The sequence below is a fragment of the Phyllobates terribilis genome, unplaced genomic scaffold (genome assembly GCF_046119375.1).
Source record: "Phyllobates terribilis strain yellow unplaced genomic scaffold, ASM4611937v1 Scaffold_4__5_contigs__length_816908805, whole genome shotgun sequence".
In the NCBI taxonomy this organism is placed as follows: Eukaryota; Metazoa; Chordata; class Amphibia; order Anura; family Dendrobatidae; genus Phyllobates; species Phyllobates terribilis.
In genome coordinates, this window is record NW_027362764.1 from 483,286,693 (window position 1) to 483,302,097 (window position 15,405).

Sequence of the window (15,405 nt, forward strand, 5' to 3'; positions counted from 1 at the left end):
GATGGTGACCTTTAACACTTTCAGAGCAGGAATGAATGTGTCGCATGGATTTATCTCATTCTACATCAACTAAGGAATGTGCTCCTCAGACTTGTGAGGCCATCATAACACTGAACCTAGTCACAGGACAATAAAACCTTCACACTCCTTATCTATTAACTGCTAAAATATTTATATCCAGAACTGTTTATCTCTTCCATAATAACTCTGCTTTCCATCACCTGTCTTACCTATTGCATTATTTTTGTGTCTTATTGTGTATAAATATGTGACTCTTCAGATTTTGTGGTATACTATGCCTGATTAAGAGACCTGAGTAGTCTCGAAAGCTTGCAATTTGTTACCATCTTTTCGGTTAGCCATTAAAAGGTATCAACCACTGAGGACTCTCAAATCTAAATATTTTTCTATCTACTGGCTAACACGGTACAAGAATATATATTTTCACTAATAAAGGTTAGTTTTATTGAAGGCTGCATTTGTCATAATACACCACTAGGTGTCAGTGTAACCATTGCACTTCATGTAGGCAGTTTTGAGCTACATTTCTAAATATTTTAGGCATCTGATTATGCAATAATTCACTAATATATAATGATCGAAAGCAGAGCTGTTAGCCTGGTTACTAGGTGTACACATGTACAGTGCCCTCTGCTGAGTTCTCTGTCAGGGTTTCTGTTGGAATCACTGAAAAACAGTATTCCTAGGGAAACCCTGATGGAGCTGTTTACTCGAATGAAGCTGATGGAATCACTGTGGACATTGTCTGGTCTCTGACCTTGCAGTGTTCATCTTTTTCATCAATATGAAGAAATGTGGGAAGCAGCACTCACCAGATCTTTCTTAGCTTAAAAGTCCTTTATTCCATCATATATGGACAATCCAGGAAAACATGCGGCAAGCAGGTAAAAACAGGGAGTAAATGCAGGGGAGGGAGACTAAAGTCTCCCATTTGAAGGTCATCTTTTTCATACATGCACAAAAATGTGCTTTGTCAAGTTTTTGGGCATGTCAAAAAATTGAGACTCACTTTGGATTGCTTATAAAGTAATTGTGGTCTGTGGTGTACAATTAAGCAAGAGTGATCCAACGATCGTAAATGCAGTAGGAGTGCAATATGAAAAAGGGGTCATCCAATATATTTTTTTAGTTTGAAAATAGGCGATAAAAAATTATAAAAGTACATATCTATGAGACCCCTTGCCATTCCTCCAGCTGCCGGTGTTCCAGCCAGTTTCCTCGCTTCTTCAACTGTCAGGCTTCAGTTGACACTGATTGCCTGTAGCGGTTACATTCCACTTTGAGTCATAAGAATCAGTCTCGTAATTTATCCTTCCAGCTTGGATAACACATAACTGCTACGACCAATCAGTGGCCTCTGACTGGCTGCAGAGGTGACCTGATGACTCCCACATATAAGAGGAAGTTAAGAGCTTTTGGGACCACTGCAAACTACTAAAACATAGGTGTGACCAGGACACATTTGAGATGGACGCCGATGAACTAGAAGTTGTAATGGACTTCAACCTACTCAGATCGATGAGGAAATGAACAATGAAGTCACTGGACAAGGTCTTCAAATCGAGGAACATTTCACTGGTGACAAAGACACGGCTCATACATAGTTTGGTCTTTTCTGTGGTAACATATGGATGCGAAAACTGGACAAAGAAGAATCAACACTTTTGAAATGTGGTACTGGAGAAGGATGCTATCAATACCATAGATGGCAAGAAGAACAAACAAATCAATTTTGGAACAAATCAAGCCAGACATGTCACTTGCAGCAAGGATCACCAAGCTACGATTTGCCTACCTTGGACACATCATTCGAAGACGGCAATCATTGGAGAAGGAAATCATGGTCGGAAGAATAGAAGGAACAAGGAGAAAAGGGAGACCAGCAACCCGATGGCTTGATACTATCAAAATAACATCGGAGAAGACACTGGTGGACCTATCTAGACTTGCACAAGATCGGTCTTCCTACAGTTCGTTCATGCATCAAGTTGTCATGGCTCGAGATCGAGCCGAAGGCTGTTTAAAAAAAATAACCATTCCTGAACCCTGTCACACTTACAATATTGTGCCCCGGTATGTTTTTGACATTTTAAAATTTAGAACTCGTGAATGATAATTTGTGCACAGCGATGTAGAAAATGTTGGAGGTATATAAATAATGATAAAATAAAGCTATGGATTTTTTAATATATAAAATAATTGTATAGATAGCACCAAATGTTAGCGCTTTTACCTACAGTAGTTGGGATTTGGTGTCATGTTCAGTAGTAAAGCTGATAAAGCAGAAAGGACCAGATTAAATGTCTTCATTAAAAGCAGCTTATGAAATGCTGGAGTCAGTTTTTGACTCTGCTAATCTTCAGTTTTACAAAAATGTGAGCTGAGTTGTCTCAAAAACTGGTTTGCCATCAGGAGCTGTAATTCTACCCTAAACACACTAATTCCAGTAGTCATTCTGACGTATGCGCAAAGGGGCCAAGTGTAAGTTTCCATGTTCTCCCTCACTTTGGTTCATACTGAGATACAGGCTCCCTTTTTTCAGTATTTGCAAAGAAAATATGACTTGCACCTTTTGTTACACGACCAGGATGTCAGAGCTCTGAGCTGGGAAGCTATTAAGGTTAAACTTTCCTAAGAATCTTGTTTTTATTATTTCACATCCTACATTTTTCATCTGTGGAAAGAAATCATTGATAATTGGCCACTGATTTCCTGAAAGACCTGCTCAGAAGGGTTTGTTGTGAATGCAAACAAAGTAACATCATTAGTGAAATCATATTTAACCCATTCTCCTCGTGTGGCTATTTATATACTACTTCTTAGATGATCTTAGTGGATCACTTTATTTCTTAAAGGGGTTGTCCCATAAACACCATTTTAGTTCTTCTATAGCCTCCTGACTCCTGCGGGATGAAGAAACTTTGGTCATTTGAGCGTGCAAAACTATCTGGATAAGATGACTGAACGGACTAACACTTGGGCAAATGAGATTTAATCCTATTGCTACATTTATATGAAATGAGAGTATACTCGGGATTACAGAAGAGAAGGACTTGGGTATTCTAGTTACAAGTAAGCTGAGCAGCAGTACTCAATGTCAAGCAGCAGCCGCAAAAGCAAACGATATTTTAGGATGTTTAAAAACAGAGAGAAAATCCCACGATCCCAACATACTGTTGCCCCTTTATAAATCACTGGTGAGGCCACATCTAGAATATGGCATCCTGTTTTGGGAACCACATTTTAAAGAGGATATTCAGAAGGTAGAGTCAGTTCAAAGGCGGGCAACTAGATTATTAGGAGAGAAGGCCTCTCATATGATGAGAGGTTGGTAAAGTTTGGCTCGTTTAGCTTAGAAAAAAAGACGCCTCAGAGGAGATCTCATTTTTACGTATAAATACATGTGTGGTCAATACAAAGGACTAGCACATGATTTATTCCTTCCAAAGACTATAATAAGGACCAGGGGACACTCATTACAGGTGGAAGAAAGACTATTCCAGCAGCTAAATAGGAAAGGGTTCTTTACAGTTAGAGCAGTCAGACTGTGGAATGCCCGACCACAAGAGGTAGTGATGGCAGACACTAAAACAACTTTTAAAAAAGGGCTGGATGATTACCTCAGTACACATAACATTTTGGGTTATAAATAATTTAGTGACAAAACGTACAATTGGGGGAGGAAGGTTGAATTTGATGGACCAGCTCTTTTTTTAACTTATGTAACTATGATATCACAGGTTCCAGGTTCTTCTCACCTTGTAACCCAGAAAGCTACAACGATAATGCAGGGCAAGCATTATCAGTGCAGTTTCTACTTTCCCACAGCTGTTTGCCTACAGACTGACTGGCCCACTAGGAATCTGCCCAACTGGGCAGATTACCAGACCGGACTTGTTGATGACAGCAAATTTTTTAACTGACATTCTATGTACTGTACTGTAATAGTAAAAAATGATATTACATATTGCATATGCACTGTTTGTCATTGGTATGCATTGGGAAGACTCCTTGATGTGTGCTGTACCCACAACAAGCTCTCCAATATATATTAATATATAAGCATACAGTGGCATACATCATCCATGCAGTCCCTTCGTAAAAAGCTTATACAACGCCGAATACATTTTATGTCATAGGCCTTTGTGTAGAAAAGATGCTTTATCATATCATTTAAAAAAAGCCATGCCAGCGCAAACCAATGGAGGACAAAATAATACTCTTTTAGCCAGCCTCCATCAGTTAAATGGAGCCCTAAGGACAGGTTTGATGTACAGTACAGACCAAAAGTTTGGACACACCTTCTCATTTAAAGATCTTTCTGTATCTTCATGACTATGAAAATTGTACATTCACACTGAAGGCATCAAAACTATGAATTAACACATGGGGAATTATATACTTAACAAAAGTGTGAAACAACTGAAAATATGTCTTATATTCTAGGTTCTTCAAAGTAGCCACCTTTTGCTTTGATGACTGCTTTGCACACTCTTGGCATTCTCTTGATGAGCTTCAAGAGGTAGTCACCGGAAATGGTCTTCCAACAATCTTGAAGGAGTTCCCAGAGATGCTTAGCACTTGTTGGCCCTTGTGCCTTCACTCTGCGGTCCAGCTGACCCCAAACCATCTCGATTGGGTTCAGGTCTGGTGTCTGTGGAGGCCAGGTCATCTGGCGTAGCACCCCATCACTCTCCTGCTTGGTCAAATAGCCCTTACACAGCCTGGAGGTGTGTTTGGGGTCATTGTCCTGTTGAAAAATAAATGATGGTCCAACTAAACGCAAACCGGATGGAATAGCATGCCGCTGCAAGATGCTGTGAAAGCCATGCTGGTTCAGTATGCCTTCAATTTTGAATAAATCCCCAACAGTGTCACCAGCAAAGCACCCCCACACCATCACACCTCCTCCTCCATGCTTCACGGTGGGAACCAGGCATGTAGACTCCATCCGTTCACCTTTTCTGCGTCGCACAAAGACACGGTGGTTGGAACCAAAGATCTCAAATTTGGACTCATCAGACCAAAGCACAGATTTCCACTGGTCTAATGTCCATTCCTTGTGTTCTTTAGCCCAAACAAGTCTCTTCTGCTTGTTGCCTGTCCTTAGCAGTGGTTTCTTAGCAGCTATTTTACCATGAAGACCTGCTGCACAAAGTCTCCTCTTTACAGTTGTTGAAGAGATGTGTCTGCTGCTAGAACTCTGTATGGCATTGACCTGGTCTCTAATCTGAGCTGCTGTTAACCTGCGATTTCTGAGGCTGGTGACTCGGATAAACTTATCCTCAGAAGCAGAGGTGACTCTTGGTCTTCCTTTCCTGGGGCGGTCCTCATGTGAGTCAGTCTCTTTGTAGCGCTTGATGGTTTTTGCAACTGCACTTGGGGACACTTTCAAAGTTTTCCCAATTTTTCGCTCTGACTGACTATCATTTCTTAAAGTAAAGATGGTCACTCGTTTTTCTTTACTTAGCTGCTTTTTTCTTGCCATAATACAAATTCTAACAGTCTATTCAGTAGGACTATCAGCTGTGTATCCACCAGACTTCTGCACAACACAACTGATGGTCCCAACCCCATTTATAAGGCAAGAAATCCCACTTATTAAACCTGACAGGGCACACCTGTGAAGTGAAAACCATTTCCGGTGACTACCTCTTGAAGCTCATCAAGAGAATGCCAAGAGTGTGCAAAGCAGTCATCAAAGCAAAAGGTGGCTACTTTGAAGAACCTAGAATATTAGACATATTTTCAGTTGTTTCACACTTTTGTTAAGTATATAATTCCACATGTGTTAATTCATACACTGAGTGCAGAATTATTAGGCAAATGAGTATTTTGCTCACATGATACTTTTTATACATTTTGTCCTACTCCAAGCTGCATAGGCTTGAGAGCCAACTACCAATTAAGTAAATCTGGTGATGTGCATCTCTGTAATGAGGAGGGGTGTTGACTAATGACATCAACACCCTATATAAGGTGTGCTTAATTATTAGGCAACTTCCTTTCCTTTGGCAAAATGGGTCAGAAGAGAGATTTGAAAAGTCCAAAATTGTGAGATGTCTTGCAGAGGGATGCAGCAGTCTTGAAATCTCCAAAATTTGAAGCGTGATCACCGAACAATCAAGTGTTTCATGGCAAATAGCCAACATTGTCGCAAGAAGCATGTTTGCCAAAAAAGGCGCAAAATAACTGCCCATGAATTGAGGAAAATCAAGCGTGAAGCTGCCAAGATGCCATTCGCCACCAGTTTTGCCATATTTCAGAGCTGCAACGTTACTGGAGTATCAAAAAGCACAAGGTGTGCGATACTCAGGGACATGGCCAAGGTAAGGAAGGCTGAAAAACGACCACCTTTGAACAAGAAACATAAGATATAATGTCAAGAATGGGCCAAGAAATATCTTAAGACTGATTTTTCAAAGGTTTTATGGACTGATGAAATGAGATTGTCTCTTGGTGGGCCAGAGGGATGGGCCAGAGGATGGATCAGTAAAGGGCAGAGAGCTCCACTCTGACTCAGACCCCAACAAGGTGGAGGTGGGGTACTAGTTTGGGCTGGTATCATCAAAGATGAACTTGTGGGACCTTTTCGGGTTGAGGATAGAGTAAAGCTCAACTCCCAGACCTACTGCCAGTTTCAGGAAGACAACTTCTTCAAGCAGTGGTACAGGAAGAAGTCGGTATCGTTCAAGAAAAACATGATTTTCATGCAGGACAATGCTCCATCATGTGCATCCAACTACTCCACAGCGTGGCTGGCCAGTAAAGGTCTAGAAGAAGAAAAAATAATGACATGGCCCCCTTGTTCACCTGATCTGAACCCCATAGAGAACCTTTGGTCCATCATAAAATGTGAGATCTACAGGGAGGGAAAACAGTACACCTCTCGGAACAGTGTCTGGGAGGCTGTGGTGGCTGCTGCACGCAATGTTAATCGAAAACAGATCAAGAAACTGACAGAATCTATGGATGGAAGGCTGTTGAGTGTCATCATAAAGAAAGGTGGCTATATTGATCACTAATTTTTTTGGTTTTTGTTTTTGCATGTCAGAAATGTTTATTTCTAAATTTTGTGCACTGATATTGGTTTACCTGGTGAAAATAAACAAGTGAAATGGGATTATATTTGGTTTTTATTAAGTTACCTAATAATTCTGCACAGTAATAGTTACCTGCACAAACAGATATCCTCCTAAGATAGCCAAATCTAAAAAAACCACACTCCAACTTCCAAAAATATTAAGCTCGGATATTTATGAGTCTTTTGGGTTGATTGAGAACATAGTTGTTGATCAATAATAGAAATAATCCTCTAAAATACAACTTGCCTAATAATTCTGCACACAGTGTAGTTTTGATGCCTTCAGTGTGAATGTACAATTTTCATAGTCATGAAAATACAGAAAAATCTTTAAATGAGAAGGTGTGTCCAAACTTTTGGTCTGTACTGTATATGTCAGGGACGTTTCTCATTATATACCCCAAACATAATGTGCGCCTATCCTAGGACAACAGAGGTTACCCTTATATTAGAATTCACGTGGTAAAGTACGGTAGTTGTGGTTTGTGATTGCTGGCTTATTTTAGGCATTGTTTTAGTAGGGAAATATATCTTGTTGGAAAAGACAGAATTTAGTACAATAACTTTCCAATTAAAAGATCTTTTCTTGTTTACACCCTTCTCTAATTCTACTTCATTAGAGAAGTGCCAATATTTTAATCTGTTTCCATTTAGAAATGAGTTGCAGCTGCTGTAAGGTATCTTGAGATCAACTGGTTTGAGAAAGTTCTTCTGTTTGACGTAGTTATGTCACAAGGGTTCCAATTTTGTATCTGCTTAATATATATACTTGTTATATATGTACCTCTAGGGTGTGATATTATACCCAAAATCAGGCTCTGAAACTGTATAAATATGGTTCTTATATTAGTGAGGCCTTTTAAAGGGTTTTCCAGGCACGAAAAAAAAAATAAAATCAATCTGGCTGTCTTTTTATAATGAGTCCCCAAACCTCATGTTACCTTTTTACGTTTGTTTTTTAGCTCTCCTGCAGCCATGCTTCTGGTCTTTTATTGTTTACATACTGAACTTATCCCAGCTCTCCTGTGCCTCTAGACTACATTTCCATGCAGTCCGAGATGTATCTGTCCCACAACTCCCTCACTCCCACCCTCAGTGCCCACTCCACCTACAATGCACCATCCTGAGACTCCAGTACAGTCTCAAGATGGATAAATCGCTACCCACACGTTTTCTCTCCCTTACTTTCCTAGTATTGCTATCCTGAGATTCTCCTGCCATCAATAATGTTCCTGGTGCTGATGCTTGTGCCACACAGTACTGTAGGGGAGTAATGAGTCATTTAAAGTATTCATTTATTCTAATGTAATCTAGTATTCTGGAATGCCTTGCCCCATCCTCTCTGGTCAAACTCACTAGTTGAAAAGATTATTATTATTTTCTGTGGAGCCTGCATTGCTCCTGTGTCTTCTACTCTTCCTCCTGGTATACAGGTGCTTCGCACAAAATTAGAATATCATCAAAAAGTTAATTTATTTCAGTTCTTCAATACAAAAAGTGAAATTCACATATTATATAGAGTCATTATAAAATAGTGATCTATTTCAAGTGTTTATTTCTGTTAATGTTGATGATTATGGCTTACAGCCAATGAAAACACAAAAGTAATTATCTCAGTAAATTAGAATACTTTATAACAACAGCTTGAAAAATGTTTTTAAAATCCGAAATGTTGGCCTACTGAAATGTATGTTCAGTAAATGCTCCTTTTGCATCAATTACTGCATCAATGCGGCGTGGCATGGAGGCGATCACCCTGTGGCACTGCTGAGGTGTTATGGAAGCCCAGGTTGCTTTGATAGCAGCCTTCAGCTCGTCTGCATTGTTGGGTCTGGTGTCTCTCATCTTCCTCTTGACAATACTCCTTAGATTCTCTATGGGGTTAAGGTCAGGCGAGTTTGCTGGCCAATCAAGCACAGTGATACTGTTGTTTTTAAACCAGGTATTGGTACTTTTGGCAGTTTGGACAGGTGCCAAGTCCTGCTGGAGAATGAAATTTCCATCTCCAAAAAGCTTGTAGGCAGAGGGAAGCATGAAGTGCTCTAAAATTTCCTGGTAGACGGCTGCACTGACTTTGGTCTTGATAAAACACAGTGGTCCTACACCATTAGATGACATGGCTCCCCAAATGAAATGCAAAATATACTTTCATCTGAAAACAACACCTTTGACCACTAAGCAACAGTCCAGGTCTTTTTCTCCTTGGCCCAGGTAAGACGCTTCTGGCGTTGTCTATTGGTCATGTGTGGCTTGACACAAGGAATGTGACACTTGTAGCCCACGTCCTGGATACATCTGTGCGTGGTGGCTCTTGAAGCAATGACTCCAGCAGCAGTCCACTCCTTGTGAATCTCCCCCAAATTTTGATTGGCCTTTTCTTAACAATCCTTTCAAGGCTGCGGTTATCCCGGTTGCTTGTGCACCTTTTTCTACCACACTTTTTCCTTCCACTCAACTTTCCATTTATATGCTTGGATACAGCACTCTGTGAACAGCCAGCTTCTTTAGGAATGACCTTTTGTGGCTTACCCTCCTCGTGGAGTGTGTCAATGACTGCCTTCTGGACATGTCAAGTCAGCAGTCTTCCCCATGATTTTGGAGCCTACTGAAACAGACTAAGGGACGTTTTTAAATTCTTTGGAAGCCTTTGCAGGTGTTTTTTGTTAATTATTCTAATTTACAGAGATAATGACTTTTGTGTTTTCATTGCCTGTAAGCCATAATCATCAACATTAACAGAAATAAACACGTGAAATAGATCACTCTGTTTGTAATGACTTTATATAATATGAGTTTCACTTTTTGAATTGAAGAACTGAATAAATTAACTTTTTGATGATATTCTAATTTTATGAGAAGCACCTGTATATCCCCAGTCAGTCACAACAGCAAGTTTTCACCTGTCGTGTGAGTAGATGATAATGTGATAAGTTGCATGTAACATTTCATAGTTTTTTGCCTTTGTTGTCCACTTTATATGCTAAATATTTTGTTTTTTATCTAAAAAAATTTTGGAAGATCCTTTTTTTAAAACAAGTTGTTTGTCTGCAGTACCAGTTAATTTTTGTGGTTTTGTTTATCAGGGGGCAATTTCTGTGCTGGCTTTGATTTAAAAGAAGTAGCTAACAATGCAGCCTCCTTGAAGATGGAAGTGGATGTCACTAGAGGACCTGGACCCATGGTAGGTTAAACGGTAAAAATCGCCATTAAAAATAGCCTGAGAAACACAATAAGCTGTTTATGCATATTGTAAATTTCTATGCAGGGACCTTCTAGGATGCAGTTTTCTAAGCCAGTCATTGCTGCTGTAAGTGGGTATTGTGTGGCTGGAGGGCTTGAATTGTCTCTACTGGCTGACCTGCGAGTTGTGGAGAAAAGTGCAACATTTGGAGTATTCTGCAGACGCTTTGGTGAGTTTCTGAAGTTTAGTTGGTTTTCAGTCATTTTCCTTATTGCAATATCATGTACTAATAAATTATTTCTTATCACCATATTCATAATGCCTGTAAACTAACTAATCATATGTTTATGGTGTGGTAAAGCGACTTGCTCAGCTCTCCGGAGGCATACACAAGACACACGGTTTGGGTAAAACTTCCTGCGGGTTTATTATGCGGCATACACTTCAGCAGCGTCACATAAAAAATAAACAGGCCCTCTCGGGGGTTAACGGGAAAACAAAAGAGAAAGGATAACAGAGTCTATTAGCAAGCAAGGCTCGGCCTGCTCCAGGTAGCACAGTGAAGTCTCAGCAACACCCGTCCTCCAGTGTTTCTCTCTGGCTTCAGTCCAACACAGCCTGGAGACTTCCCTCTCCAGGCCACACACTCCACAGAACAAACTACTGACTGAGTATTTAACCCTGCTCAGCCACACCCTGAGGGGAGGTAGGGGAATGGCCTCCCACCCTATTTGCCATTCCCATAAAACCACACCCTTTATATAACATACTGGCAGAAATTCAGTAGGTTTTAGTTCACACAGGAGAGCAACCTGAGTGACACATAGCTCCCCTCGTATATCATACCAGTGACTGTCACAGTGGACACTAACCATATTTTATTGGATTCTGCTATTATCACATTTTCTTGGTATACCACACTTCTGCCCCTGCAGAACAGTCTGGCTAAGTCTGCTACTGTTGGGAAAACTTATTCACCAGTGTATAAAAAGAGAATAGCTCCCTGCTAAGGTAGGACAGGGCAGGCAATATTTCACTGTGGCGGGCACTTTTAAGAGGCTGTTATGGGTGGGACTGTGGCTGTCACTTCTATGGAGACTCCATACCCATGACTAATATTATAAGCGCACTTTACTTCATAGACCCCTTTGACTGGCTTTCTTAAAGGAAATTTAGCTGGCAATGTTATAGGGGACTGGTGTTGGAAATGGTAAAGGGAATCTGTCAGCAGGTGTTTTGCTATGTAATCTGTGAACAGCATGAATGAGGTAAGGGTTAAAACACTGAATTCAACAATGTCTCACTTATCAAGCTGTGTGCTGTTTACTTGCAGCAAAGGTTTTAGCGCTAGGAAATTATCATTGCTGTGACTAGCTGGCATGTGCTTGCTAGTCCGACTGCCACTTCCTGTGATAAACACCTCACTGTCTATGGGCATTATATATACAGAGCCTGGTGTGGGTGAGAGCAGCTTTCTCGGCACTGCTGCATTGCTAAATCTAAAAGCTCTGATTGTGTCAGAACAGGTGCACCCAGTTGACAAATCATTGGATTCAACTTCTCTTTGCCCACATTATGCTGCTCTCAGATGAGGTAGCAAAAACCTGCTGACAGATTCCCTTTAGGCCACGTGCACATGGTCAGTATTTTACATCAGTATTTGTAAGCCAAAATCAGGAGTGGAACAATCAGAGGAAAAGTATAATAGAAACACGTCACCACTTCTACAAGAAGCTGCTCACACTCCTGTCCATCCTGTGTATCTGATCTAAAACTGGAGATACCAGTGGGGCTGAGGTAAGAAGAGGCTGCTTACACTGCTGTCCACCCTTTCTAGCTGATCTAAAACTGGAGATACAAATGGTGCTGAGGTAAGAAGAGGCTGCTCACACTGCTGTCCACCCTTTCTATCTGATCTAATACTGGAGATACCAGTGGGGCTGAGGTAAGAAGAGGCTGCTTACACTGCTGTCCACCCTTTCTAGCTGATCTAAAACTGGAGATACCAATGGTGCTGAGGTAAGAAGAGGCTGCTCACACTGCTGTCCACCCTTTCTATCTGATCTAATACTGGAGATACCAATGGGGCTGAGGTAAGAAGAGGCTGCTTACACTGCTGTCCACCCTTTCTAGCTGATCTAAAACTGGAGATACCAATGGTGCTGAGGTAAGAAAAGGCTGCTCACACGGCTGTCCACCCTTTATATCTGATCTAATACTGGAGATACCAGTGGGGCTGAGGTAAGAAGAGGCTGCTTACACTGCTGTCCACACTTTCTAGCTGATCTAAAACTGGAGATACCAGTGGTGCTGAGGTAAGAAGAGGCTGTCCACAATGCTGTCCACCCTGTATATGTGATCTAATACTGGAGATATCAGAGGTGCTGAGGTAAGAAGAGGCTGCTCACACTGCTGTCCACCCTGTATATGTGATCTAATACTGGAGATACCAGAGATGCTGAGGTAAGAAGAAGCTGCTCACACTGCTGTCCACCCTTTCTATCTGATCTAAAACTGGAGATACCAGGGGTGCTGAGGTAAGAAGAGGCTGCTCACACTGCTGTCCACCCTGTATATGTGATCTAATACTGGAGATACCAGAGATGCTGAGGTAAGAAGAGGCTGCTCACACTGCTGTCCACCCTTTCTATCTTATCTAATACTGGAGATGCCAGTGGTGCTGAGGTACGAAGAAACTGCTCACACTGCTCTCCATCCTGTATATCTGTTCTAATACTGGAGATACCAGGCTGGTCACACTAGTGGTGGCTAAAATGTTCCTTAAAACAGATGCCTCAGGTCTCCTTTGTCATTGATACTGATGTCAACATACTGTCTAATAGAAAAAGTGGGAGAAACACCAACTATGTCACTATGCATTGTATGCATTACTCATACCCAGTAATGGACTCTTCTTACTTTGTGGTAATGCCTGTAATTATACATCAGAACAGACTAAGGTTCATAGGATTATATTGCAGCTTTATTTTTGAATCTGTAATGTGGCTGCCATTTTTTGGTCTTGTGTCCTAAACCAACAGCATCATACATGCCTACAAAGCTGTTTGTACTCGTCACGAGACCCACAGTTGGACCAGCAATTGCGGACATAATACAGAAGAGAAAGTATGACCACAAAATGAGTGGGTGAACCTGCCCAAATGAGTGACAGCTGGTGACATCACCTACCAGTGGTTGCCCGCCTACTGTATTCTGATGCCAAGAGCCAGAAAAGGAGTTATAGGTAATGGAGGAGAGGTGTCTATTGCATCTGTTTTTTGCTTCCTCCACATAGCTTGATGTTAAAGGAGAAAGGTTAGACTACCCATATATACAGTGGGTACGGAAAGTATTCAGACCCCTTTAAATTTTTCACTCTTTGTTTCATTGCAGCCATTTGGTAAATTCTAAAAAGTTAATTTTTCTTCTCATTAAAGTACACTCTGCACCCCATCTTGACTGAAAAAAACGGAAATGTAGAAATTTTTGCACATTTATTAACAAAGAAAAACTGAAATATCACATGGTCATAAGTATTCAGACCCTTTGCTCAGTATTGAGTAGAAGCACCCTTTTGAGCTAGTACAGCCATGAGTTGTCTTGGGAATGATGCAACAAGTTTTTCACACCTGGATTTGGGGATCCTCTGCCATTCTTCCTTGCAGATCCTCTCCAGTTCCGTCAGGTTGGATGGTGAACGTTGGTGGACAGCCATTTTCATGTCTCTCGAGAGATGTTCAATTGGGTTTAGGTCAGGGCTCTGATTGGGCCAGTCAAGAATGGTCACATGGTTGTTCTGAAGCCACTACTTTATTAATTTAGCTTTGTGCTTAGGATCATTGTCTTGTTGGAAGGTGAACCTTTGGCCAAGTCTGAGGTCCAGAGCACTCTGGAAGAGGTTTTCATCCAGGATATCTCTGTACTTGGCCGCATTCATGTTTCCTTCAATTGCAACCAGTCGTCCTGTCCCTGCAGCTGAAAAACACCCCCATAGCATGATGCTGTCACCACCATGTTTTACAGTTGGGATTGTATTGGGCAGGTGATGAGCAGTGCCTAGTTTTCTCCACACATACCGCTTAGAATTATCACCAAAAAGTTCTATCTTCGTCTCATCAGACCATAGAATCTTATTTCTCATAGCTTGGGAGTCCTACATGTGTTTTTGAGCAAACTGTATGCGGGCTTTCATATATCTTGCACTGAGGAGAGGCTTCCGTCGGGCTACTCTGCCATTAAGGCCCAACTGGTGGAGGGCTGCAGTGATAGTTGACTTTGTGGAACTTTCTCCCATCTCCCTACTGCATCTCTGAAGCTCAGCCACAGTGATCTTGGGGTTCTTCTTTACCTCTCTCACAAAGGCTCTTCTCCCACGATTGCTCAGTTTGGCTGGACGGCCAGGTCTAGGAAGACTTCTGGTAGTCCCAAACTTCTTCCACTTAAGGATTATGGAGGCCACTGTGCTCTTAGGAACCTTGAGTAATGCAGAAATTCTTTTGTAACCTTGGCCAGATCTGTGTCTTGCCACAATTCTGTCTCTGAGCTCCTTGGGCAGTTCCTTTGAGCTCATGATTCTCATTTGGTCTGACATGCATTGTGAGCTGTGAGGTCTTATATAGACAGGTGTGTGCCTTTCCAAATCAAGTCCTATCAGTTTAATTAAACACAGCTGGACTCCAATGAAGGAGCAGAACCATCTCAAGGAGGATCACAAGGAAATAGACAGCATGTGACTTAAATATGAGTGTCTGAGCGAAGGGTCTGAATACTTATGACCATGTGATATTTCAGTTTTTGTTTTTTAATAAATTTGCAAAAATTTCTACATTTCTGTTTTTTTCAGTCAAGATGGGGTGCAGAGTGTACTTTAATGAGAAAAAATATGAACTTTTAGAATTTACCAAATGGCTGCAATGAAACAAAGAGTGACAAAAAATTTAAAGGGGTTTGAATACTTTCTGTACCCACTGTACATATGCTAATAAAATACCAGCTTTTCTTTTGTCTACTATATTGCTGCAGACTAGCCATACGTTTGTATATGTAAATGTGCGGTATATTCAGTCTTTCGATTCAGCCATTATTATTACGTTTCATATTGGCTGCTCTGGGTCATGAT

General features: G+C 41.1%; 1 protein-coding gene across 4 annotated transcripts in view; it reads left to right on the forward strand.

The window, feature by feature from the left end:
* The window catches only part of LOC141264385 (enoyl-CoA hydratase EchA19-like), a 111,901-nt gene that overhangs the window by 58,432 nt on the left and 38,064 nt on the right, over positions 1 to 15,405 (forward strand). For all 4 annotated transcript variants that reach the window (XM_073676678.1, XM_073676679.1, XM_073676680.1 and 1 more), the window contains 2 exons: positions 10,189 to 10,286; positions 10,371 to 10,515. In XM_073676678.1, the coding sequence (XP_073532779.1) occupies positions 10,189 to 10,286; positions 10,371 to 10,515 (243 nt within the window). The remainder of the gene's footprint in view (positions 1 to 10,188; positions 10,287 to 10,370; positions 10,516 to 15,405) is intronic.